This window comes from Lichenostomus cassidix, chromosome 14, assembly GCF_008360975.1.
Source record: "Lichenostomus cassidix isolate B80296 chromosome 14, HeHo_3.0, whole genome shotgun sequence".
NCBI classification, from domain to species: Eukaryota; Metazoa; Chordata; class Aves; order Passeriformes; family Meliphagidae; genus Lichenostomus; species Lichenostomus cassidix.
The window spans coordinates 3529287-3556248 of NC_139495.1; the positions used below are offsets into that span (position 1 = coordinate 3529287).

Sequence of the window (26962 nt, forward strand, 5' to 3'; positions counted from 1 at the left end):
TCACCTGAAGGGTTGTCAAGCACTGGTAGAGCTGCCCCAGGCAGTGGTAGAATCACTGTCCCTGGAGGGAGCTAAAAGATGTGTAGATGTGGCACTTGAGGACATGGTTCAGTGGTGGCACTGGCAGTGCTGAGGGAATGGCTGGACTCGATGATCTTAAAGGTCCTTTCCAACCTAAACAATTCTGTGATTCTATGATGTGAGGGGACAGTAGTCCAACTCTTGAGGATGAGGCAGTTATCTCTACAATCAGTAAATACCTTGGATTCAGCAAAAGTGGCCAGCCAGAGCTCTAATCACAGCAGCACATAATGATGAAACAGAACTGTGTCATTACTAGCTAAAGTTTTACCAAGAAAAAACCCCAAACAAGCCCCCACAAAATGGCTGTTTCTCTGTCTCCTGTAACTTCTCTGAAAACCATTTGTTTTGTGCCAATTACACATAGCTCAGCCCAGAGAATACAGTACTTTTTCCATACATGAAATTCCAAAATCATGTTGGGTTTCTCAGTACAAGTGAGAATTTGCTGTCAGTCATCTCTATCAGGCTATTACTCTCACCAGCTATTTCAAGACACCTGACATAATTCTACTGGAGGACAAAGTGGATACTTGTCACCCTTTCAGTAAATGTGTACTATAAATACAAAAATTTCGGGCTACAGTCAATGTGCAGGTGCTGTACAGAGCAGCCATTACAGAAAAGTGCCCAATTACCTCCTGTAACCAATTTTCTTCATCTTCTGTAACCAGCTAAGCAAAAAACCACAAGCCTGAATCTATGAAAATCATAAATCCACTCCCTATTCACGAAACCCTTTGAAGCAGTGTGAAAGGATGTGCCTTGGACGACATAAAAAACTCACTGGGAAAGTTTAAGCACCTGTGCACCAAAAATGAAACAAAATTTGGTTAGAAAAAGATAAGACTTTGTTTCACTTAACTAAACATATATCTAAGCCCTGAAGGTCTGCCCACAGAGAGATAAGCAAACTTAAGACAAGAACATCTACCTGAGATTCTCATTTCTTCAAAAACAAGGCTCTGAGAATTGCTGTGACCTCTGCAACAGCTGAGCTGGGAGTATTTATTGACCAAGACTTTGCTTTGTGATGCTCACTCTGCCCAAGGACAGCAGTGCTTTTCAGAACTTCAGCTTTTCTACACAAGCCTCACTGCATGACCTAGCACCAAAGAAAACACTTCAACTGCAAAATATCGAGAAGGATGTCTCCCATTTCAGTAAGTAAAATAACCAAATCCATGTTCTCTACCTTCGAAAAAGAAACTTGACTCTTACACCCCAGCAGGAATAATCATCACAGTATTTTGCTCAAAATGATTATATTGCTGGAACTAAGCTGTCTGAAGCAGCAAGATGGGCAAAAGCACAAATAGAAAAACCACCTTTCAATCACAAGTGAATGAAAATGAATATTAGTTTGAATGATTGTCATAAAACCATACAACAAGCTCTGAAAGCCGTCTGAGCTGTCGCTGGAGATTAGGTACTATACAACCTGCCTTTGTAATAAAATAATAATAATAATAATAAAATCATCCAGCATTTCCTGTTCCACTCCCTACCCTAAAATTTCTTCCTGTAAATAGCTTTTGGTAAGCAATACCAATAGGAAAACAGTTATATCATACACTTGGGTAGTGCTATCTGCATTCTAAACAAAAAAGTTAATTGCACTGAGAGTTCTGGAGGAAAGAAGACAGATACATTTTATTCTTTTTAATCTAAATACACATCACAAAACGTGCAAATAGTTATCACCATAGCAATTTAAGAGTCACTATAATGCTTTTCTCTACACATCTTTTTAAGCTAGGGGACACAGGCAGCCTAACAGCCACGGTTTTAAGAGTGCTTGGTTCTTTTTGGAGATTACTGCAGTCTAAAAGAGTTTTCAGCATTTGCTATTTCCCTTTCAACTGCTCTACTGCTCTGAGCAGTTTTAGCACAGAAATCCTATTGAAGAACTATCCATACAGTCCTTTATCAAACACACAGAGAAATACCTCATGGCTGGTAAAATAATTTGTATACATGAAGAGATAAGCAAAGGGTCTGCAAGTAAATGGTGAAGTCCAGAATCCACATTTGTTCTTCCTGTAATGAATCAACTCAATCTGAAGAAAAGAAAGACAAGCACTTGGCCAAACAGCAGCAAGACAAAGAAATAAACTGCAAAGCTCCCTGCAAAAACGCCTCTAGTCTTATCCACTATTGTTCAGTGAGAAGAAAAGCTAGAAAAATCACTGTTACTCTTTTTAACATAACTGACAGAAAACTAGATTTGAAAGTACTGAGATCATCTGCAAATAAAGGAGCACAGTGATCTCCCCCACTGCTGAAATGACAGAGCAACCCATTGTAATGTTTGGTTAAAATTATTCTGTAAGTCACCACATGAGTTTAGATCTGGTTCCTAACCCCAGAGTTACCCTGAGCTCACAAATCACTTGCCTTGCATGCTTTGCAGCACACTCACTGTATTTAATATATTCTGTCACGCTTAACACTGCAGATACACAAAGGAGTTCATCTGTCAGCCAAGACTGAACCAGAACTGCCTGTGTGCATAGGGGAGTGAGCTCACGTTTGAAATAATTAGTTCAATTCAAAAGACAGTGGTCTTACTTCTACTTCATGAATTTTAATTCTCTTCTGTAGGGAACTTCTTCCAGAAAAAGTTCCAGCAACTATTTTCATTGCTATGTTCCACCAGATGCACAAGCAGCTGAACATCAGTGTTCTGGGGTTCCTGGCATTATCCATGCCTAAGGTATCATTTCTATACTAGAGATAATAAAAAGCCAGTTTTAGTAAAGGCAAACTCACACTGAAGTAATCAGGAATTCCTCATACTCGATCCAGTGGAATTATTATTGACTACCCTGTAATTCCAGATTACTGGAAGGATTTTCTGTCCTTTCCCCGAAATGCATCTGAGTTAGCTGGAAATCTTCCTCTTTCCATGGCCACCCTGGAATTGCTGGGATGAGTAACGGGAAACTGGGTAAAATTCTGTGTCTCACATGGATGGCTCAGAGGTTTCCTCGGCCTTAAAAAAATAATCTCCCCAAAGAGATACCGGTTGTGTCACTCAATCTCACGTAGATTTATTTGAACACCATCTAAATCTGATTCTCTGCTGTATGAGGCATTTCCTTCACTCCATCACCTTCTCTTCTGCCATTTCCTCTCAGTGTCACCCTCGTGCCAGCAGTACCACCCAAACCTCTGCACAGCATGGCAAACCAGGTAGCTGGAGTAATTATTAATTTCCTTTTTTGTTGGGAGTAAATTGCCAGGCAGATCAGATCCCTTAGCTTGCCTTCCAGATGGCATCACCAACACAAAGAAGGTGGAGGGGAAAAATATCAAGCAGAGGAAGCAAAGAAGAAGGTACCAGCAAAAACGCTGCAGATTTATAACAGATTATAAAAAAGACAGAGCATGTAACCACAGACTCAGATTTAAGCATCACATGATCCAAACACTGCATTCTCCTTTCAGAAAACAAACTGCAATTCATTCATTTTGAGAAAAGCTCTGGTCTTTATCAGGCAAATCACATCAGCCACATGCTGATACTCTCAGGCTGGGAATTTTCAAAACTTCCTGAAACAGAGAAGTCACCTTTTTTTAAAATTCAGCCTAATTATTTCAAACCCCAAGTCACTCAGCTGTGCACAAGGGGACTAAACAAAGAACAAAAATGTTTACTGCATTCCAACAGGAGCTTCCCCGGCGGTGTACCCATGGCAATCCTCCCATGGCAACTGGCAGGTCCTGTCTGCAGGAGCAGAAATGGGTTTGTGGTTATCTCAGATGGGATACACAGGCTCTGCATGCTGCAAAATCAATGCTTTTTAGTACCCTCATGCTTCCAGAGCTTATTCACTGAACGACCTTGAGAAAGCAAGTGCAGTAAGATGGCTGAACAAGGACAATGCTTCAGGAAAATTCAAAATTGCCATTTCTTTGTCACAGACAAGACCTTTTCCTTATGCTCCTTGTTAGTGTTTAGCTGGAACTGCACACATGATAAAGGACTTTTTCCCTTAATGAGAAGGCACCCAAGTTACACTGGGATTTGCCTTACACTGCAGATCACCAGGCTTAAAATGAGGTTTCCAACACAGCCAGACAAGATTTCAGATGGGCAAAGAGCGTGTGCAGGCAAGTATCTACTTAAAACAAATACTACCAGCAGCCATCAGGCAAAACCACAACTTCTGAATAGCTAAGTCTCTTAAAAGCACCAAGTAAATTAGCTGTAATGAATGTTTCTATTGAGCACAGTTGCAAAGGGCTTCCCTCTATGCCATTTCATCAAGGTTCAAACAAATTGAGAAACACTTCCACACAGAGGCAGATTTTCAAATAGGTTATTTTAGCAAACTCCTTTTGAAGACAGCAATGTTCACAGCAAAGTTTGGCCAAACTTCTGGGATTCTTCTCCTTGCCAGCAGCAGGCACACACAGATGTACAGAGAGAAAATATTTGTGATCCTTCAGTCCCTGCAGACATCTTCCCTCACTGAGAGCAGCGAGCTCTCGGCCACTGCCCATCCCAGGAAAAGGCAGCGAGTGAAACTCAGCCAAACAGGTGGTGGAAGGGAAGGAGTAGAAACACCCCAGGCTGATAAGAAAGGCTAGAAAGGAAAAGAGATCCCAGAAGCCCAACCCAAAGAAATGCTGGTTTGGTTCATGTATTACCTTCTTTAAAAGCACACAGAAGAAAAGGACGAGCTTTTTTGGTTTTAGGCTCCAACAAGTGGATGCTAAAAGCAAAACCTTCAGGAGGGTTTGCACTATGATATCCCACTGTGAAACTTCAACAGTCATTTTATTCTACACGTCTTCTTCACAGTTTCTTATCTTTCTTAGCAATCCTTTTAATTGCTGTCACAGAGCAAATGGATAAATCAAGTTAATTTTTCATTCAAGTGAGAACATTGGAGACTGTTTCACACTGGAGAATTAGCAGTGAAGAATCAAGAGCTGTAATTTTGTATATATATATATATCTTTATTTTACATTCCTTGCATCTCTTTAACAATGGTCTGATTTCACTCTTTGAAAATTATTTGAGACATCAAACACAGCTTCACTTTCACATTCTTCTCCTTGAGTAAAACAATGCAGAAAAGGGAAAAAAGAGCAAACCAGGTAGGATATTATAGGTGCCATTTTTTCAGTGTAATGAAATACCACAAGGTCAGGGAATAAATTCAGAGTATCAAAATAGCATCCCATAGACGAACAGGGGAGAAATTGCCAAAACTGCTGAGAGGGGTGTTTCAATCAGCTAATGGAGAGCCAGCAGGAATAGCAGGAGGCTGCCTCTGAAGTTGCCACCCTGCCTGGAGAATTAACATTATCGACAGGTCTTCTCCAGATTCTACTATCCCCAGCTTGGCAGGATGCATCTTATAATAATCCTGCTCAGTCCAATGCCAAAAAAACCCCTACCAGAAGCTGCTCCAATTTCCTCCAGAAAGCCATCAAAGTGCAATTGGTCAGGGATGTGCATTTTCCAAAACGACCTTTGTGAAAGTTTTTCAGCAGCGACTGTAAGCCAGCTAGTAGTGTCTGCTACAGCCTGCAAAAAAAGCTGAAGGATATTCTCAAAATACCATCACTATCACCACTTATTTACAAACTCAATCCACACCTGATTAGGGATTAATTCACTTATCTATTTAAAACATAAAAAACTACAACTACTAAAACTTGTCTTAAAATTTATCCAGAAAAATCTTGACAATTATTTCCAGACAAATGATAAGCAAGATTATATCAGAAACCAAGCCTTGCTATAATAAAAGAATGTAATTAATAGGCTTTTATAACAAATACCATGAAGGTGAAGGTCCTCTGTTGAAGCCCACCACAGAAGTCACCTTTTAAATCCATGGTTGTTACTTGGTGCCCATCCAGCGGGCACAGAGAAACAAAGAGGTGGTGCTGTAATTGTACCTCACTCAGCTTCACATTTCAAAACATTGGAGTCAGCTTCAAAATATGCCATTCATTCCAAACCAGGAGCGCTGGGCACAGGGCTGGCTATCAGAAGACAAATTCCTGCTGCTTCCCAAGTGCTCCTATTCCTTTGCTCACCAGCACACTGCAGGTCAGCAGCACGTAGGGCAGAATTCATGGAGTACAGCCAGTGAAGATCTAACTCAAGTCTGCCAAGGTGTTAAATGCATGAGCCTTAGAAGGTCTTGCCTACACCCACAAAAATCTGATGCAATTTTACATCAATATAAATTAATGTCCACCATCAATGACATCTACCTTTTGATCAATATTGGGTAGGGGTTTTGTTTGATTTTTTTTCTTAAAGGTTCCCGAGGGTGAATTCTGGCCCCACTTCCACCACAGCATTACAGAAGCTGCTCTGTTCTGCTGTCTAGTCCTTACTATAAACAACTTCATGTCTCAGAGCACAGTGAAGTTACAGTGAACTCTTTTTCCTGTGTGTCATATGGCGAACCACATCTTCACCCAGCACCACACTCTGCCAGTCAATTCCAGTCTCTCATTTATTCTGCCTCTCAGTACAATGACAACGCTGAAAAGCCCTGCAGTTGCATTCCCAGGGATGTTAACAGACCTGCAGAGAACATTTAGTAAGATGTCCTTAGAGGCTAAAATTAACCATAAAGCTGCTGTTTATTGTGAAGCTTGGGAACAGGGGAGGTGTTTTATGTGTCAGAATGAGTGGCCTGACATCAAAAACCTGATATGAAAGTTTGCCACCGAAGAAGTGGGCTGGCACAAAGAGCAGACGAGGCTTTTATTTAAACGAAGTTGGCTGGCAGCAGCAGAAAGTTTCACTATCAGCACTGCAGATGCCTGATACCATCTGTAACACACAGCAAGCCTATTATGTTATTTTGTTGTGTGTGTGGTTGTATACATAAAAATAAGGAGAGTTAAGAGACTCTACATAACACACAACAGCCTGTGTACGGCTGCTCTAATCAGGTATTGCAGCCTGTGGAGGTCTAGATCCTATCTTAACCATTTCTGCACCAGCCAAGAAATATTTGATCGTCAAGAGAAAACGTAAATTACGTGCAACACGTGTGTGTATCTCACTTATATGATCAAATCTCACAAGTGCAAAAATCCCTTTCCGCGTTAGGCTGATCAATCTGTTAGTTTTTTAGTATATTGTAAACGTTGCATTTTAATTATTTTCCTAAAGCCTGAAAATTATCATTATCTGTGACTTTCAAATAAATAACCAAAACTTAACATGCTACATATAGACACTTCAAAAGCTAAATATCTATTTAACATCTCTAGTTTGTACATAGCTAAGAGGGGCCAGGAAACAAATTGTTTTAGTTTCAGATATTATTTTTTTTTTAAATATGAACTCAGTCTCTTTTAAACTCTAATATTTCTGTATTTTAATTTAATTTTCATGAATAGTGCTCACATTCCAATCTTCCATTTTGAACCTCCTTGCCTTCCATAAAACAGCTTTATTTTTTAAGGTGTCTTTTTTGAAAGGATAACTGCTTAAAACTCCTGCAGGTCACAACCCTTATAGCATGTTTCTAATCCTGATTTTTCTCCATGGAGATCAGCAAACCTCTCCCACCAAGACAAAAACAGAGATCCCCTCCTCAAGAGCTGTGGGATGTTTCCAGAAGGTCAAGAGGAAGAGGAAGGAGTGCATCACCTACACAGACTGCTTTGCTCAGAAGCTTTTACTGTCACACAAGGGAAAAAAGGCTGTGCTGACAGGGATCAGTCCCCTGCTAGTGTTTTTGGACAGCAGCCTCTGTGACACACCACAGCCATTGTACAGACACGTGGACAACGTCAGTAACATCACTATCTGCTGGAAGTAGACGCAGATGACCAGCCAGCCACTCCCTCCTCCCAGCCTCCTTTGTGTCAATAAATCTTACCCTGGCTGTTTGAGCAATGTTTAATCATAAACAGTTGGGAACATGCTCCAGAATATAAACAAAGGTGAGTAGGAGAAAAATGGGGAGTGCAGTACTGAGAATCACTCAGCACTTGCTGCTGAGCCAGGTAACAGAGAGCAGAGAAACAAGGAACTGCTGAGGAACAGAACACGAGCACCTGGTGCTCATTTAAAGCAACGACCATGCAACAACATTAAAGTATCCAGAACTGCTGCCACAGAAGGATTTCAAGGACTAAATGCATTAACATTCTTGGTTCTCTTAAAAACAAACAAAAAAGAAAAATTAAATTGCTTAGAACACCCACTTAGATGCATGGAAATAAACTACCCTCATTGATCTCATCCCACTGCCATTTACAGCAGTCATCTTGATTCCCTTCTGTGTTGCTAATCAAGCTAAAATTAACTCCTCTCCTGCTTACCACACATGCTAGAGCCACAAAAATCAACACAGGGGCAGCAGGATCGATTGTTTCTCTATGCAAGTGCAGCCCACCTTGCTCATGTGGTAGATGTATATTTAGGATTTACAGGATCTCTCCAGGGATTTTAACCACATTTATCATGGAGTTGGGTAGCTGTTTGGACTGGGTGACAGAATAAGTAGCTCTACACTTCAAACACTTCTTAACAACTTCTGGACATTGTTTGACCTCAGCAAAACAGGCTGCATTTCAGTCCTGTTCAACCAGTGTCCATCTTGGAAAGAATCAACATCCCACTTGTCACTCCTGCTCTATGACAGAGAGCTAAGATGTATCTTAAGGCAGCATTTCCACAAAGCCCTGGAGGACTCTTCATTCCCAGAAGTTTTGGGCTTATTCAGAGGACACAGAGCTTCATTTATATGGTTGTCACTCTGCCAACACTGGTAAATGCGATATTTCAAAGGAAAAAATAACAAACCAAACCAAAATCCCAACCCTACCAGATAACAGCCATTAAACAAAGCTGAAGTACAGATCAAATTGGCAGAACTATAGAGTGGAACAGAAGTTTCAAAGAGAAAAGCACTCTGTGGAGATAAATACTCTTCAAGTGTGTGCTTGACAGCAGCCAAGGTTTTATGGTATTGGAAAAACACAGTACAGTGATAAACGAGGTTAGTCCATCCACCCCTATGGTAACTTGCTGTTCCACCAAGTTAATTCAAGTGCACAATGAAAGGCAACTCTTACGAAACAATGCAGGATGACATTTAATTCTATGCTCTGCTCTGGTCACCTCGTCCTGCACTGATCCTGCCATGGACATCAAATTCTACACTGATTAAGGCTGAAATGGCAGACATTCCATATTCTTGGATCAGAAGTACGTTTTGCTCAGCCCTTGCAGGGCTCAGAGGTCTGATGTGTCTCACCTTCCTGTAGGATTTCTCATTTCTCACTTTCCCCAGTCCTAAGGGAGCACTGCCAAACCACAGCTCCCAATCCCAAGGACAACACGTAGCCCCTGGCTGCTTCCAGACTCCTGGACTGTGGCTACTCTGGCAGCACCAGGCAGTGAGTCTGACATTGCTTTTCAGAGATGTCACAGAAATGGTCAACACCAGCTCTGTAACACACATTTACCCATTTCCCAGTGCAGTGTTTCTGCACCAGAAAAGGCTGCCTAGCCCCCATAACACTCAATTTTTCCCTGCTCCAAGATAAACTTTAAGATAAGAGCATAAGTCTGGCTTCCATTCTACCACAGCACAGACCACAAGAAGTGACTCAGCCTCTGCCACCATCTCTCACTCCTTCCCTGCTTCTGTGAAATTCAAGAGCCCTTCTGAGAGGCTTTCCAAGCCTCTGCTGGTCCCACTGATCTTGGTTAAAATGAAAAAGGTCAATATTAACTATTTTCCTTCTTTGCTCATCTTGGCAGAAACACTCAACTATGTTTCTCCTTCAATCATAAACCACAATTAACACCTACCTCAGTGCCAAAAAAAGCCCCACCTGCACCCACGCTCAGAGGAACTTCCCCACACCAGCTTCTACACAGAGTTCTGTTTTCAATAAGAAATTAAAACAGTACACCAAGAATTAAATATGTACTGACAGTATGGAACTAACTGCAGGGCCACAGCTGGCCTCTACAAGAAGCATTGGTTATTCATTTCCATACCTCAATACCAAGAATTTTAAATCTTTGCTCAACTGCCATGGAACTTTCAGCTGGCTGCAGGTCCTGCCACTTTCACCACACAAATCTGGCCACTGCTGCCACAGGCAAGCAGCAACTTCAATTCTACCCCCATTTTCATCCTAACTCCCATTTTCTTGAGAAGACTCTTCCTCTGTTACTACAAGTATCCGGATTCTTGGGAAATTTTTATACCCTGGAGAATAAGGGGAAACTAACCATTTGAAAATATCAGTTCATAAAATCTCCTAATAACCTTTTCAGAGAGAGGCACTTGTTTCAGCATCTTTGTTGGATACACTAGAGCAGTTTGATTCTCATGTAAAATCTCATTTACAATGCCATCAACTTTCTTCTAATGGGCCATTCATCACAGTAGGGTTTGCTTTCAAGTAGCCAGCCCAATACCTTGAAAGGTCTCACAAGTCATTTAGCAGACTCACCCTTCCAAAGCCAGGGAACTACCTATAAACACATTAGGAAAGGCTGTGCAAAACAAAATCTCCTCAGTAAAGCTCAGGAAAAAAAATCCTAATTTCCACATATATATGCCAGAGGAAGCCTGTGTGTGGGATGGTACTAACCTTTGAATTCAATCAGACTCTCTAAGAGGGCTCTAACACACAGAGCATGACTATGATGTATTTTCCTTTGAGGCTGGTTCAGTTCATTTAGAAAGTGATTTGGAAAAGCTAATGTACTATTTATGTACATTATAAAAAACTATCCATATGGAGCTAAGACTTTGCAAAATGTTCACACAAGTCCATTCCACTCCCTCTGAAGACATTTCACAATCCATTCAATACCCAGTAGAGGAAGCCAGGATTACTGTTTTAAAACAGCTCTGAGGGTAGTTTAAATGTTTTAGAAGCTGACAACTTCTAGACTCACAGCCAAATAAACATTTGGTTCAACACAGAGCCTCTTACACAAGTCTCTACAAAGTGACATCCACCTGCATCCTTCCAAATACTGACATTGAAAATAAAGGTTAAAAGAGAATCCCAGGCACAACCTTCCCTCCTGCTAAAAAGAGAATAATTTTACTATGATTCAGATGATGATGTACTGAATTGGCTTGTGAAAGACCACCTAGCAGGACATGGTTAAGATTGCAAACAATATAAAACCATCACAAGATTACTAAGGCATTTTAAATCCTGCGAGTATATACAACTGTACTGAGGGGTTTAATCCTTGAAAGGAGTTTAACCAACTGAAGTGACAATGACTCTTGCAAAACGCAGCACATGTGGAAATTGTCACCACAGTGGTTTCATTATTTTTAAATTAGGAAAATTTTAGAGAGTTACCTTGTCATATTGCTGGCGTAGTTTAATGTTCCCCTTCCTTTGCTTCAGTAGAAAATACAGAATTAGGGAAACATTTTACTTTAATGGATGTACATTACCTGGAAAATTTATATGAACTTCATAGTTTGCAGTATCAGCTTTTTGGGGAACAGAATTCTGGCCTTCTCTGCTACAGGCTTTTTTGGTAGGAACTCTCATTCTTGCAATGGAGAGCAAAGCAGGAGGAAATTGAGAAGACACTGTAGCCTTTTGGAGAAGAGGATGCACCCACTTGGTGACCAGAGACCTCAGATTCAGAATCAATATCCACTAAAACAACCTTGTTTCCCAACTTCATGCCGTGGCTGTTTGCAGTGAGCGCCGCTCTGGGACGCACAATTGTAAACAGATGATGTGCAAGTCTAAACTGCTTGATTGTGCCTATTTTCAACAGCCAGTTTGCATACGCCTTGTTTACACAAAATACACACAAAAAAATGATAGCAATCCTTTCATTGAACCACTAACAATCAGGAATTTTCTCGCAAGAATTCCTACGCCTGAAGAAAACTTCAGTGCTTGCCTCAAGGTTCCATAAAGGCATTAGCAGCAAAGCATGTGCCAGCCTTTCAGTTCCTTTGCAGGTCTTCCCAGGACTAAAACAATTTCATTATCTTGTCTCATTAGACGGTGTCTGAGGGAGACATGGGAAAAGAAGAGCTATAGTAATTATCCAGCTGAATGGACAAGGCAGAAGGAGGCAAAGCCACCCAATTGCCAGGCTTGTTGACAGCCAACACCCCTTTACGCACGGTGGGCAGGCAGCCACCAGCACCACGTTACGCCAGCCATCAGACAATTCAAAAAAGGAACAAGATCAATAAATAAATAGCAGTTGGCACATCTCCCACACCGAGAGCCTACCCTTGCTGGTTTGGGCTACGCCTCAAACTGAATATGAAAAGCAAAATCATTTTTGGTCTACCCATCAGGTAGAAACAAAATTTGCTTTCTGTGTCTAGTCCTTTTCTCCTCCCACGCAATCAGGATTCCGAATGTGTAAGAGTCCAGAGTTCTTATGCCCTCGAGAGAGGAAAGGCCTGAAGTTGCTCAAGAACAATTCCTTCAGCAAGTGCACAAACTGGCTCTGCAGGGAGTCCAGTCCTGCTTAGACAAACTGTTGATGGCTTCTGTATGTGGCCTGAAGGGAGATAGAAGATTAAAAGAGTTTGTGTGGGAAGATTTCCCAAGGCTCTCCTTGAAGTGGCACGAAGCAGAAAAAAGGGGTACAGCTCCAATGTTGTATTTCAGAGAGAAAGGGAGGGACATCCTTTTCCACGGTGCTTACACCACCTCTGCAAGGCTTTTTGTCTCTTCATTCTCTTCTAAAAGATGGAGTGGATTGTACTTGTACATGAAAACAGGCTCTTATGCTAGAAGAGTCTGGGAGCAGGATAATAAGTGGTAACAATGTGCTTGAAGCTTCCTTCCACTTCTCCTCCTATCCTAATCACACAGCATATATTAACAGAATCAGACAAAGACTGTCCATCTTTGCTCCTTCAGCTAAGGCAGAGCTCCCAATTAACTTCCACATTATTTCTCCCCAACTGTCAAGATGTCCTCAAAGAACATGAAAATTACATATCTGGCACATTTAAAGGAGGGAGGAAAACCACCAAAGTAAATTGCGCATACACAACAAACGACAACCCAAGAAATTAAACTCGCTTTTAAATTACTAAAAATAGACAGGATGGGAGGGAAGGGACTATCAATCAAATCTTAGAGTTGCTGAATATTCAAAGAGCAGCCTTGTAATAGACTGCTCTCTCAAGACTGCTTGAAATTTTTATGATAAAAAATGCACGAGGACATGAAAAAAGGAGCAGAAGGATAACGAAGAGCAAAATACACATGACAGAAGTGGATACAGAGTATTAATTAGGCCATTAAGATACTTAAATGTTTTACTGTCCAATAAAATATGTATTTCATAAAAATTAAGTGCCATGCAGAAGGAATGCACACATGCATTTACTGAGCTGTTCTGAAGAAACCAAAGATGTGAATTACTAGCAAAAAACATTTGTGGACAAGAGTGAATAGACATTAATAGAACTGTATTTGCACTATGGAAACGAATATACAATTGGATGGAAATTTTCACTCACATTTACTTCAGGGAGAAATTCATCTGCTCTATAAGCATCTCATCAATCTGCTTTTATGAGGAGTCTGCAGTCAACTGAAATAGGGAGACTTATAAATACTTGAAAAAACTGTTCAGTGATTAATACTGAATTATTGACTGAAGTGAATGCATTAAGACCAGACAATAATTTGTACTCACAATTAGTCGATTAACCATGTCTGGAAGTACATCAAGATGTCTTTTCATAGCCCATATTCAGAAGACAAAAAAAAAAAAAGCGCTTCATCTTTTTCATCTCACAGATTTGTCCAAAATAAAAAAAAAAAATTACTGCAAAATGACACCCAGACCTTCAGCTCCACGTTTTCCTTGGTTTCAGTCTTGCAGTCTGTTTCATCAGGGCCCATCAGCCATTTCAGATGCATAAAACAACATTTTAACCTAAGCTTACCTGTCAGAAAACACAGCACAAGCTCAGGGGACTTCTAGGGCATTTGCTGCAAAACATATGCAACTGTAAGAGAACAAAGACCTTCACCACCCAATACACTGTGGACTAAGCTTTACAGCACATTTCACTTCCACACTTTTCTTTCTCTAAAGTAGATATCCTAGTCATGACTCAAGAAACTCCTGGATGCACAGGGACTGAACTAAAGATAATAAAACAAAGCTGGTGCTGGGCATGGCTACATGTGAGAGAAGCCTCTGTGCTCTGGATGGCTATTAAGGAAAAGGAAAAGAAAGAATCTGTACTAAAAGCAAATGAGAATTTTTCTCCCTTTTCATTAACATCACCAGCTCAAAAGCACATGATTTTTCTTTTTTAAACCACATTTCCACTTGGGAGTGGAAAGGAAAGCTGTCTCATCCACATCTAACCAGCAGTGAGGTGAAGCATTTCTGGTTGCAGAGCCCCTCGGCTCTGATGGCAGAACATCCAGACACTGCTCAGACACTGAGCTAGAAGGAACTCAAAGTAAATCACCACATGCCAGAGCAGCTGATACGGAGCCGAGTGCTAGCAGAGACCCCCCGGAATAGGAAAGCCAGCTGGAGCAAACTGTCAGCTCCCTGAGTGGTTTAACAAGCACCTCACCAGCCTGTGTCCACTTTGTCACCCCAGGCTGTCACAGAGCAGCCCCAAACACTCGCTGGCTCCGCACTCTGCCATCGCTGCACGAACTCCTCTCAATAACAGACATTAATTACCACACCTGGGCCAGCAATAAGCCTTTATTTGCATGGCATAAGTGGCAAATTCAAGCAGTTTCCTGTTCTCTACCAACATCCTGTTGCCACATCTACTCCTCCAGGAAACTGCAACACCAAGCATGAGAATCTGGCGTCGCACAGAACAGCTCTGACAACAAATGGCCAGCAGAGCAGTTACTGGGAGCTTGCTTACAAAGACAACAAGCACATTAATCTGGTTGTCATTTATGCTTTCAGTTATTCAGTGCAAGGCTGCCTATCACGTTTGCTGGAGAGGAGGGGGGTTAAAAAAAAAAAAGCAAACAGCATTATTTTGATTTGTTACCAGGACAGATGCTCTACAGTGAGCACGCTCACGCAGCTGGCACCAAAACAATTAAGATATGAATTACTACGGATTTCATCATTTTTATTCCCCATTTTCATAAAAGCAAAAATTTTCACACACATTCATCCTCTGGATTTATATGAAAACACAACAGTGCCCACAGGAAGGATCCCACAGTCACCTAAGGATACATGCCCTGATTAAGAGTTTGCCAGCACAAAGAAGTTACACCAGCACAACTTGAATCCACATTTATGACTTTATAGCTGAGACTCCACACCAAACTGTACAAGACAAGAGTAGCATTTTCTTGTCAGATTAATCTTTTCATAATCAACACATCAGCTAAGCTGAACCAAGCCTGGTTTAAAAGAATCCATAAGGACATAACACTGAGTTTTGCATAACCTTAGTTTATATTCACTTGACTTACACCACAGCTATTTTTGAATCAACAAATTGAGCAGCAGTTTCACATGAGAGAAACTTTTCCTTAAACGTTTAATATAACTCATGACAAATTGAGCTGCTTAGCCAAAAATTATTACTTGACAGGAATTCCATAATTAAAATCAAGTAATCCTTTATCACATCTTGCTGTGCAACAAAAAAAACCTGTTCTCAAAGACAGTCTTTGAAATTAACTAAGAGCATAAAAAATACAAGACGAAGCACAAAAAAGCAAATCTTTAAAGGGTTTCTAGCAAGAATAAAACCACCATCCACAAGTTGTAGCACAGCACACAACATATTTCAAACAAAGAACAAAAAAAAAATAGTTGCAAATGCAGATAATGCAGTATTTAAGAAGCAAAACTACCCGAGGAGCTACCAGAGACAACATACATATGCAGCATTTCAGAAACAACTAGTTCTGCAATGGTGTTTATGTGGTCAGAGCGTTTCCTTGGTGTGCACACAGGGTGTGCAGCTCGCCCCAGATGTGAGGACACCCTCCCTCTACCCACCGGGATGGCATCGCTCCAACCACAAGAATGGAGCTCGAGTGCTTGGTGAGGTCACCAAAACACTGCAGAGCATTGTGCACATCTCCATTTCGCTAGAAGATGGCATTTTTTGTAAAACTTGAATTAGTGCCTCGAGTTTCTGGCTAACAGACTGTGCAACCACGTCCCTTAGAAACTGGATGTAACTCTCCATTTTCTGGTTTCTAAAGCCCACTAGCCAAACACTGAAAGGAACTTGTGTACTCACAATATAGAAAGATTAATGCACGTGGAAAATTCTGCAGGATCAGCACCTTGGTGTGTGGTCGGAGTATTGGACTATTTATTTTTGTCAAGTTTATTGAGCACACAGAAAAATCCCATTATAAATAAAGCAGCACGCTCTTAATAAAACTTGACATGCATGGTAAGTTTTCAATTTATAATGGGGCTTATATACATAATATTTTTTTTAACTCTGTGTTTTAATTTTATTTCATACATTGATGTATTTACTCCCCTTGTATTTATCCTCAAACTAAAAAAGCTCCTCCATTTATTTTCTAAATGCTGAAAGAACTACAGGTTTAAAAACTTGTTTTTATGCTTAGAAACCTCATACTGAAAGAATCCATTTACACTAGAAAACACCAACTTCAGGCTCCATTAATTACGCTACTGCAAAAATTCTAAATGGTCACAGAAGCAATAAGCAAATACCCCATGAAACATTCCCAGACAAGCATCATTTTCCAATCTATTGAGCTCACAGTTCAAAAAGCTCAAGTGCTATTATCAGGCTATGCTCAAGCAACATTTGCAGGTTTTAGTCAATAGAACTTTTGTATTTGGGAGCATTTGAAGACCTGACTCATAGCTACTTAAAATTCAGGTTAGCAAGTTTAACTTTCAACTGTTACAGTTCCTTCTGTTCTAGGGAACAAAATAAATAAATAACTAAACAAATGCTTATTTTAGTTACTGTTAGTGTCTAACTTGTTATTGCAAATTATTTTAAAAACCTAGTCAATTTTGAAGACAACAAAGAAAAAGTTATTAATTCATCATTAACCCGATCCTGTAAACACCTGAATACACTATAAATTTGAAGAAATTACTGTCTTCAACAGGAAAAAGTACTCCAGTTAATGGCTCCTGCTCTATCTTACACTTTTACTGGTATCAATAGTTTTTAAAATCTAGTGCATATCCTCCCGGTAGTTTTGAGTTCCTTTCTTTCTTATAGAAAAACACCCAGATATTTATCTACAGATTTCCAGCTCCCACCAGCACAGCTAAAAAGCATCACAATCTATAAAAAGAGATTCTAGCAATCCTTAATTGGATTTGAAGCACTTACTTTTGATGTAAGTACTTCCATCATTTCATCTTGATTTATAGTTGTTATGGCTGCTGTAGTGTGGCACTTATTAATTAAACTGATTAAGGATCTTCAGCTGTACCATAGGCCCTCCACTCTTCCACCCACTTTGTTCCTAACTGTCATTAACCTCTAGGAAATGTCCTCTTCCTTGGTTATTATTGTTTAATTATACTATATAGTTATGTCATCACATCTGTGAAATACAACCTCCCGTAACAACACAGCTGTGGAATATGATACTCCTGCCCAGCAGTAAAATCCTGGTTGCATCAGATAATCTACACACCCTTGTGTTGATGCAGAAAGTGATACAAAGATTTTCAAAGACCCTTGATTTTGAGTAGGGCTGTTGAGACAGGAGGTACCTACAGCCTTGAAGAGAGGTCTCAAACTCCCTCTCTTTCCTCCCTTCCCCACCCCTCCTGACAAGACTCTCTGTACGTTTCAGGAATAATTAATTCTAAACTTCAAAAACTTAGAAAAGAGAAGTTTTATACAGAAATGGTGAAGTGAGAAGGAACCTCAGAAACAGAATCTATGAGCTCAGAATCTATTTTTTAACCAAGAGTATGAACTACAACTGAAAGACACTTTTTCCTGGAACCCTCTGCTTGCATTCATGATCTCATGATGCAGAAGCATTTCCTTTGCTTGTAATGTAACAGCAGCAGTGACTGCAGTGGTCCAGAAAAAATAAAACTTTGCACATTTCTGCCATCCTTTAGAGGTGTGGGGGGGGAAAAGGGAGGACAATCATTCAAACAACTGGATCTTAGAATATTACCAGCAAGAGCACCTCACATCACAAGGACCTCCCTCTAAAACATTGAATGGAATGACCATTAATTCCTGAAGTTTAACATCAACGGTACATTCTGCTGGTACACAGAGGTGTGGCTGTATCAAACAGGGCAGGAGTGTTACCATAACATGCAGAAAACATTGTGGATGGTACTGTAAAGTCTGTGTACTACAACCTGTCCTCACTTTGTCCTCCTTCTGACAACATCAGCTGGCAGTGAGCAGACAGGCTTCTCTACAGAAAAGAAATGGCATTTTATGTTTACTGGGGAGAGAAGATTTTTGTGTGTGCGTGTGGAGAGTGTGACTGGGAGGGAATTGTCTGATTTTTCAAGAGTGGAGATAACAGCAGACAGTTTCAAGCCTCAATCAAGACTGTGTACACCCAGCTTCAACAGGATTTTCTTTTTACTGGTCTGGGTTACAAACCCTTGACTAGCCAGTAAAGAGTTGTTTACCTGTTAGAAGCAAGGGGGCAAATTCCTTTAGATTGATGCAAAACATTTTCCTACTCTGGAAGTCAGAAAGGGAGGAGCACCAAGTTTATTTATGTAGCTCTAACAGCAGCCAAGCTAAGAGGATGCCTTATTGTGTAGAGTTCATAAGTGTACATTAAACTCCTCCCTTTAAAGCGATGCAGAAGGAAAGTTGCCATTCCCACTCCAGGAGTCAGGAGCAAAGGGGAGATGAATAACCCACAAAGTTGCTGCTTGACATAGTTTTCTATCACAACGCTTATGATTAACCAAGTGAAGAAACAGAATGACAGGGAGGAGAGAGCTTGCACAGACATCAGAGCCAGAGGGAATGACAACAGAAGTGCCCTGGGCTTCGGGTAGTCTTGTTTTACAAAGCCAGATTAATTAAACAGACACTAAAGGACATCTCTTTCAGAAAATGAAACACGTTGCAAACCAAAACGCCTCAGAGAGTGAGCAGCTAGGGAGCTATAAGTAAATTACAAAGTACAAAATGAAGCAGCCTGCAGAGGAAATGAGTAATTAAAAAACCCTCCCCTGAGCGACAGGCTGGCGAGAGAGGGATAACTCCAGGACCCTGGTGCTGGAGGTAAACAGTACCAAAGCCAAAACGTGACAGATGAAAACAGATGTTTTATACAAACAACAAACCCCCAATCTCCTGCCTTTACAGCGCATTCCCACTCGGAGATGGCATTAGGCACAGTCTGTCTGGTAGGATTTGAGGAGATGCACACAGGAATTACATCACCCACCACTACCACGCTGCTGCCCTGGGGTGAAGCACCGCAGTCGCTAGACAGTGCTCAGCAAACATAAACAATGTTTTCAGAGGAAGAAATAGACTAACGCCAACCTGGTTCTTCTTTCTGCAAGAGAATTTAACAGAGCACAGACAACCACCTCCCTGCTAGCACAGCAAACCCTTCTGCACCCTGGGCACCTGCTGTCCTGGTGAGCAGCATCACTCCCAGCCTGAACTGACTCCTTCTTTTTTCTGTTGCTTTAGAGAGACACCAGGAACAACACCTAACTTGCCAACCCTTAAGTAAGCACTCTGGCAAAGTGGTTTCCAACTTTTTCCACTAGATCTTTTCCAAGGAAGACAAGTCCTGGGTGTAGCAAGTTTTAGCCCACTGAGAGTCCTTCTTTCTTCTCTGTCTTTATGAAACCCTTAAGGGCCACCACTTGAACATCAGTGAGGCTGCAGACAGGCATGAAGGATGATGACCATGGGGGACACCCTGCAGCGAGGGGCTCACACTTATTATTTTTATCCCCGACATGGTTCCCTCAGAGGGAGCAGCCCCAGTCCCAATGAACATCATCCCCTTTCTCAGCCATGGATGGCAGCAAGGCCGGGAAGGTGAGGACATTCCTTGTTGACGCTGAGCTCCTCACCAGGCACATGTCCCTCTCTGCCACCTCAGGCCCTCCACCAGCTGAGTGTTCTCACTCGCTGTGACCAACTTCAACAGAGGAGACCCTCACTGTCCACTCAGGCTCTCTGTGAGCAGCGGGAACCCTCGCAGCCCTGTTAGCAGCTGTGACCTCTCTCAAGCCCTCCACCTTCTGCAGAGTCAGAAGAAGACCCCTCAGACCCTTGGCGGACAGGGGGATTCTTGATCTCTGTTTCCTCCACCAGCTGTGGCCCCTCACCATCCCCTCAGGCCCTTCTCCTGGCAGACCCCCATCCCCTGCACGGCACACAGGCACCTCACAGCATGCCCGGTGGGGCGAGCGACCTCTCACCGTCCCCTCCTCGAAGAGGCACCCGCTCCGCCCAGCCCCACGTCCCTCCCTGGGACAGAGGGTCCCTCTCCGCCCCCAGGGCCGTTCTGCCCTGCGGAGCGGGCCCCACCGCCGCCCCCGGCCAGCACTCACTGCGGCGGGAGCTGCAGGGCCGGGCCGCCGCGCCGCTGGAAGGCGCCGTCCACGAAGACGCCGTTCTTGCCGAGGCAGCGCAGGTAGAAGTGCGGCTCCTGGAAGCTGAGCTGCAGGTGCCGCCGCGAGATGAAGCTGGAGTGCCCCATGTTGACGTCCACCGAGCCCTGCGAGGAGTTGCGGCCTATGGTGACGGCCGGCTGCCGCATGAGGAACTCGAACTCGCGGCCCTGCAGCCGCGCCAGCACCGGCCCGGCGCAGGCGGCGGGCGGCGCGGCCGGGGGCGGCGGTCCGGGAGGGGGCGCGGCGGCGGGGCTGCAGGGCGCCGAGCGCAGCGCCAGCAGAGCCCGCGCCCCGCTACTGTCCTCCCCGACTTCGGCCATGTTCCCCGGCAGCGAGCGAGCCAGCGTGCCGGCCTCCGGGGCGGGGCCGGCGGGGCGGGGATGGCGGGCACGCGGGGCGGGGCGGGAGCCGCGCCGGCCGCCGCCTCCCCCGGCAGCTCCGCCGGGCGCGGCCGCCCCGCCGCGGTCCGGGGCGCGGGGCGGGGGCGGCAACGGCGGCCGCGCGGCGCCGCCTGCGGGCCAGGGCGGGCAGCGCAGCGGCGCGGGCAGGTGTGAGGGAGCGGCGGCGGCCCGGCGCTCCCGGCGGTTAAACCGCTCCGCGCTGCCCCGCGGCCAGTCGCCGCGCAAACAGCCCCCGCTGATCGATCGGCCCCCTCGGGGCAGCGGGCTTGCTGTGGGCACGGGCAGCTCCACCGGTTCTGGTCACTGACACGGGCTCGGTGCAGCGGCCTTTTGCTGCCTCTCCATGGAATCACGGACTGGTGTGGGTTGGAAGGGACTTTAAAGATCATCCCGTTCCATCCCGCTTCCATTGGGCAGGGACACCTTCTACCATCCCAGGTTGCTCCAAGCCCTGTCCAGCCTGGCCTTGGACACTTCCAGGGATCCAGGGGCAGCCACAGCTTCTCTGGGCAACTGTGCCAGGGCCTCCCCACCTCACAGGGAAGGATTTCTTCCTAATACTTCACATAAATTTCCTCTCTTTCAATTTGTGCGCATTACTCCTTGCCCTATCACTGCAGTTCCTAACAGAGTCCCTGTCTGAATCACCTCACAAACAGCTCCCTGTGCTGGAGAGATGCCCCAAGCCCAAACCAAGCTGCTCCAGGCTTTCTGTGGGCTGGGGACACATCCATCCTCTGGCTGGGCTCTGATCTCTCTCATGAGCCTTGTTCAGTGGCCTTTCGGTGCCTCTCCATGGAATCACGGAATTTTGGCTTGGAAGAGACAATGAAACTCATCCAGTTCCACGCCTGTGCCATGGCTGACACCTTCCACTAGACCAGGGTGCTCCAACCTGGCCTTGAATGCTTTCTTAATAACCCTGGACTGTTTGCCAAGGCTTGATGAAGGGGGACATTCATCCCACATACACAAAGGTGTGAGCCTTAAAACACCTTAATGCACTTCTATGGAGTTTTTATATATATGTGTATATATATATATATATATACACACACATACACACTCATATATGAATGTATATAGTCATACAGTGTTTTTATATAGCTTTATAGTCATACAGTTTTTCATTATAAGAGACTGTGTCGGTTGTTTAGCTTGCGTTACAGTATTTATTCAAATTGCTTTTTATATTTCTGTGTGGTTATATATTCTATTTCTGTCTGTATTTATATTAATGATAAAGGTCATGTTCTTTGCCATAACAGCATATATTTGGTTCATATATAGTCTGTGCTATACATACATATCCAAATATACATATATCCGGATTAAACAAACAGAATGAGCTGGTGATACTTTGCAGAATCCTGAATTGTTAAGTGATCAGAAAACACAATGAATTTGAGAATCTTGGGAGAGGGAGCAGCTGTAGTTTTGTATTGCTTCAGCTTGTGTGGGGAATGTGTCAGCTCATAGCAAGGCTGCTCAACAGCTTCGAGGAGATGGGGAAAAAAAAATCCCATAACTGGTCAAAAGTGCAGAGCAAATTTCAGCGATGAAAACTGTAATTAAACGAGCTGGAATCGGTCCAGGACCACAAGGTTAACATCCCTCTTCCTGGAACATCTTCCCTGAGATGTTTAATGACTGCTGAGCAGTCGGGACCTGCGTTAGACATCTCACCCGAGACACCGTCTTCAGTAAGTGCTCTTTGCCTCTGCAGTTCAATACCAACCGGGAGGAAGAGAGAAAAGTGCCGTCTAACAAAACACCAATCCCACTTCCTCTGCACAGTGTCAGCTCTGCAGCGAGACTCAGCCGAGCTGGGTGCAGAAAAAGGTTGCAGGAGAGGGAGGAAAGGCATCCCCAGGTGGTGTATGGGGAGGAGGGAGCTGGTCTGAGCTGAGGTCTGAGGTGTCTGCCTGAGCTTCTTTCCTTCCCCAAACTGCTCAGCATCATTAAATGCTTGTGGCCAGAAGGCAAAATGTGGCCATCAGGCAGAGCCAGAGCCACATGCTGGCTGACAGGAGAGCTAGCTCAAGTCTTTAGTCACACCTGGATGGGTGTGAGCTTAAAAATGGACCCAAGCTGGTAGGCAGGTGAGTGGCAGCAGGCAGGGTGAGACCTTGTATCAGAGCAGCCTGACCTGTCAAAAAAAAAGGAAAAAAAAAGAGAAAGCAGCAGCAGAGGTTTTAGTCCTGTCTAAAGCTTTTCTAAAATCCCAAATTGTGTCATTTGACCAGGAGGGCCCCGAAAGGACCAGAAATAGGGTGAGGCTGTTACCAGATGTTGTCAGTAACTGTTTCTAGGGCTGCCTGGGAAAACACATCACGGGCAGGCTGGGTCAGGGTTTGAGCCAACCCCACATGGGCAGGAGAGGGGCCCTGGTTCCAAACACAGGAGGTGCAGGCAAACCCTTTAACCCATGTGGCTGTCTGATGTGGGGCCAAGAGACGTGTCACTGCAGGGCTGGGTCCTGTTGCTGCTCCCACACTGGATACAGGCTACAGATTTCTGCAGCTCCAGTCAGGGAATAACCTCAGGGCTGACACGTGAGGCTGGCTGCAAAGATCCTCGCCCTGCTCAAAGGCTTCCCAACTGCTTGGGGCAGAGCTGGTGTGGCATCAGTGCTCCAGGGCTGTGGAACTGGTGATGTCAGTGGGCATGTCCACATGGGTCATGGTCATTCTGCAGCCACTGGGACACTCCCGCCACACCAATTGATGAGATTTTTTTTCTAACATGTCTTTTCCTTTCTACTTGGAAATTTCTTCTGAGTGGCATTTGCTGCTTAAGCCAGCACCACTGCTGAGATAAACCCCAGCTTCATGCACAATGTGATCAAGTGGTGTACAGAAACAGGATTCCTCTGAGCTGCCTGGTGGGTTGTGCTTAGCACCGTGTCTCAGCAGCTCGTCTGCCTGCGGCATCCTTTCCCTAAGCTTCTAACAGAGGGCTCTGCTTGCAGCCTCCAACACTCTGCTCAGCTCTAATCTGCCCTGCAACAGCATCAAACCAAGGCTGCTTCAGCCACTGGAATGCTTTGTGCTCCTCCAGTCAGCTAATCCTGCTCAAAGTCAAGCCGGCTGCCCCGGTGTAAATGCCTGATGTAAACGCACTCAAGATTGTTTGAATTAAATGTATCTCATCCTGCATGGCTGGACTGACTTTTCCTTTGTGGTTCCTTTTCCTCAGCAGGGTTTTAGATGGTTGTGTCAGCAGATGTGGCCAAACTTCCTGACTCTGAGTTGCCTACCAAAATATTCGGATGGCCAGGAGATGCCAACCAGGTTTCAAGAGCTGTGGGGAGCCAAGCACAGTCCTTGTCCCCCCCGAGATATGGATGTGGGAATGGCACCTTGGCCATCCCTGCCCATCCAAACTGTCCTGCTCCAGTTTGAACTGTGCTCAGGCACTACTGTGGTGTGACACCAACATGCAGAAATAATCCCTCATGGCACTTTGAAGAGACTCCTTCAGCCGTTTTGAGATGCTGCCCTGCCTCACCTCTCTGTGCAACAGGACAACCTGAACCGGGAGGAGAAATCAAACATTCAAACAAAGCAGCTGTGAGAGCAGAAAATAGCTGGGATGGAGTCAGGGTTACTCAGAGAGTGGTGTGAAAACCAACTGTCCTTTGTCAAATATTTGTTTGGCTGTGTGTCATCGCTGACTGTCTCAATGCAGCAAGAATCTGTTTCATGCTATCAGTTGTGGGTAAATGAATGTAATGGGTTGTTATGGTCACCCAGATACCACCGCACTGGGCAAACACAAATCTTGCAAAAACAATGATAAAAGGGCACGTTTCTGCATTTACCTGCTGGATTGCATCTGCTAAGAAACACTGAGTTTCTACAAGTGAAATGCTGCATTTCTGTAGCATTTCTATACGGCTGTTGCTCACTGTTCTGATGAGTGAGACTGAATACATATTTATCAAGCCCCAGTTCCGCAAAGAACCTGCCCGGCTTCAACACTGCAGGAAATCTGTTCTGCCCCCAGACCAAAGCATCATTGAAAAGCAGCTTCGACAGAAAGGAATGATGAGAGCTGCACACGGGGCGTGAGCCACTTGATGTGTTTACCCAGCAGCCGCACAACACATTGATGCTCACAATGAAAGGCAGCTTAATGTGCACAGCCCTGACCTGGGAAGGAGGAGGAGAAGAGTGAAGGAAAGCAATTACTCTAAGGAAAAGACAGTCTGCTGTCTTTGTGCCAGCCCAGTCCAGCATTTCTCCCGAGCATGGTGCCAGTCTAATGGGGTTAATGGCGATAAGGCTTCCACTGATGTAAGTGTGCATCATTAGCAAGCAAGCAGAGACTTCAGCGCCTGCATCACAAGAGCACTTTGATAAAATACAAAAGAAGAGGGCAGTGTTCCCTCAAATTCCAGCCCGTCTGTCTGCAACACTTTTTCCTTTCCCTTCCCTCAGCTATCAAATAGGTTCTAAATGCTGTTGTGGCTTTTGTCCAAACTGATTTGAAGCAGCGTCAGTGATGAGCAATGTGCCCTGTATGTGTGGAGCTGCTCTTCCCAGCACACCTGAGCTCGGGAGCAGCCTCACTTCTCTCTCCAGCTGGGTGGGTTTTAATTCTGCTTTGTGTCTCAGGGAAATCACCATGATGTGACACCGGAACAAAAAGGGGTTTGCACTTATATATATATATATATCTGGTAGGATTTTCTTCTTAACCAAGCAGCTGCAAGAAGTTAAATAAAATTCATTGTTTTGAAATATATTCAGGCACATCATAGTATCTGGCTGACACACACACTTGCATGGTGTCTAACTCAGCCTCCTGTGGAATTTCTACCTGTTTTCTCAATTCTGTTGCAGGGTTTGTGCTTTTGAAATTGATCCTTACGTCTCTCAGTGATGACCCTCGTGCCTGATCTGGGACAACCATATAAACGTCCCTGCCTGCCAAAAATGCATCCATGGCATGGATCTCGGACTGGGGGAACACATGCAAGACTTGCAGTGGCACTGAGGATGTGACCTGGCACTGAGGGAGCACAGCACCCTAATCCCATCTGTGACACCCATAAATACCTCTCCTTGGTCAGAACAACTTTACAAATCTTTCACAGCAGCTCTGAGCCAGCTTTTAATCCAAATGGGCTGATAAGAAAGGCTTGGCCTGTGGAGGAGGTGATCCACTGATAGAGGAATTCTTTCTTCTTCAGAAGGTTGGAGAAAACAGCACTAGTGAGTCAGAAATATGGTGGGAGCACTCACAGTCCCGAAAGCTCACAAAGGATACAAACGCCCAATTTTTCTTCCTAATGCCAATAGGTTGCTCAGGTGAAGGGAGCAGGATCAGAGAGAGAAAAAGGCAGGCAAACATTGGGACATAATGCAAAGGGGCAGCACTCAAATCCTGCTCATCAGGGCTGCCTCCTGCAAGGTGCTGTGTGCCCTGTGCTGGGTGCTGAGCACCAGCCTTGGTGCCTGCAGAGATAGGGCTAAATGAGATGCTGTGTCTGTTAGCTCCCTCCCAAGAGCAGCACAGCCTGCAGAGATTGTGCTTTCTATGGTAATGAAATTTTTTCATTTTTAAATCAGCTGTGATCCTGTTTACTGTAAACTCCAGCATGCTCGAAATGTTTCTATCACAGCTTATTTAGGCTTCAGAGATATTTTTTTTTGAATCACACTTATCAAGAATATATTTTCACAGCAAGCTCTCTGAAATACAGTAAGGACCTAGGAACATCTGATGCCCAGACTCTGCCATTCCCTAGGATATTATATGATCTGCTCATTCCCCATGCAGAAATGCTGTCGCTTTTGTAGAATCCAAGCCAGTGTCTCTCTGATGTATGATACCCCAGTTTTGAAGGCCTTGAGCAAGACTATTTGTTGTCAAGATACTTTTACAAAAGCAATACCA

At 43.9% G+C, this 26962-nt stretch overlaps 1 protein-coding gene across 1 annotated transcript in view; it reads right to left on the reverse strand.

Moving 5' to 3' along the window:
• FOXK1 (forkhead box K1) overlaps positions 1 to 21039 on the reverse strand; it is a 56032-nt gene extending 34993 nt beyond the window's left edge. Inside the window, exon 1 of the mRNA XM_085074523.1 lies at positions 20595 to 21039. Within this exon, the coding sequence (XP_084930649.1) occupies positions 20595 to 20977 (383 nt within the window). The 5' untranslated portion in view covers positions 20978 to 21039. The remainder of the gene's footprint in view (positions 1 to 20594) is intronic.
• Positions 21040 to 26962: the final 5923 nt, after the last annotated feature.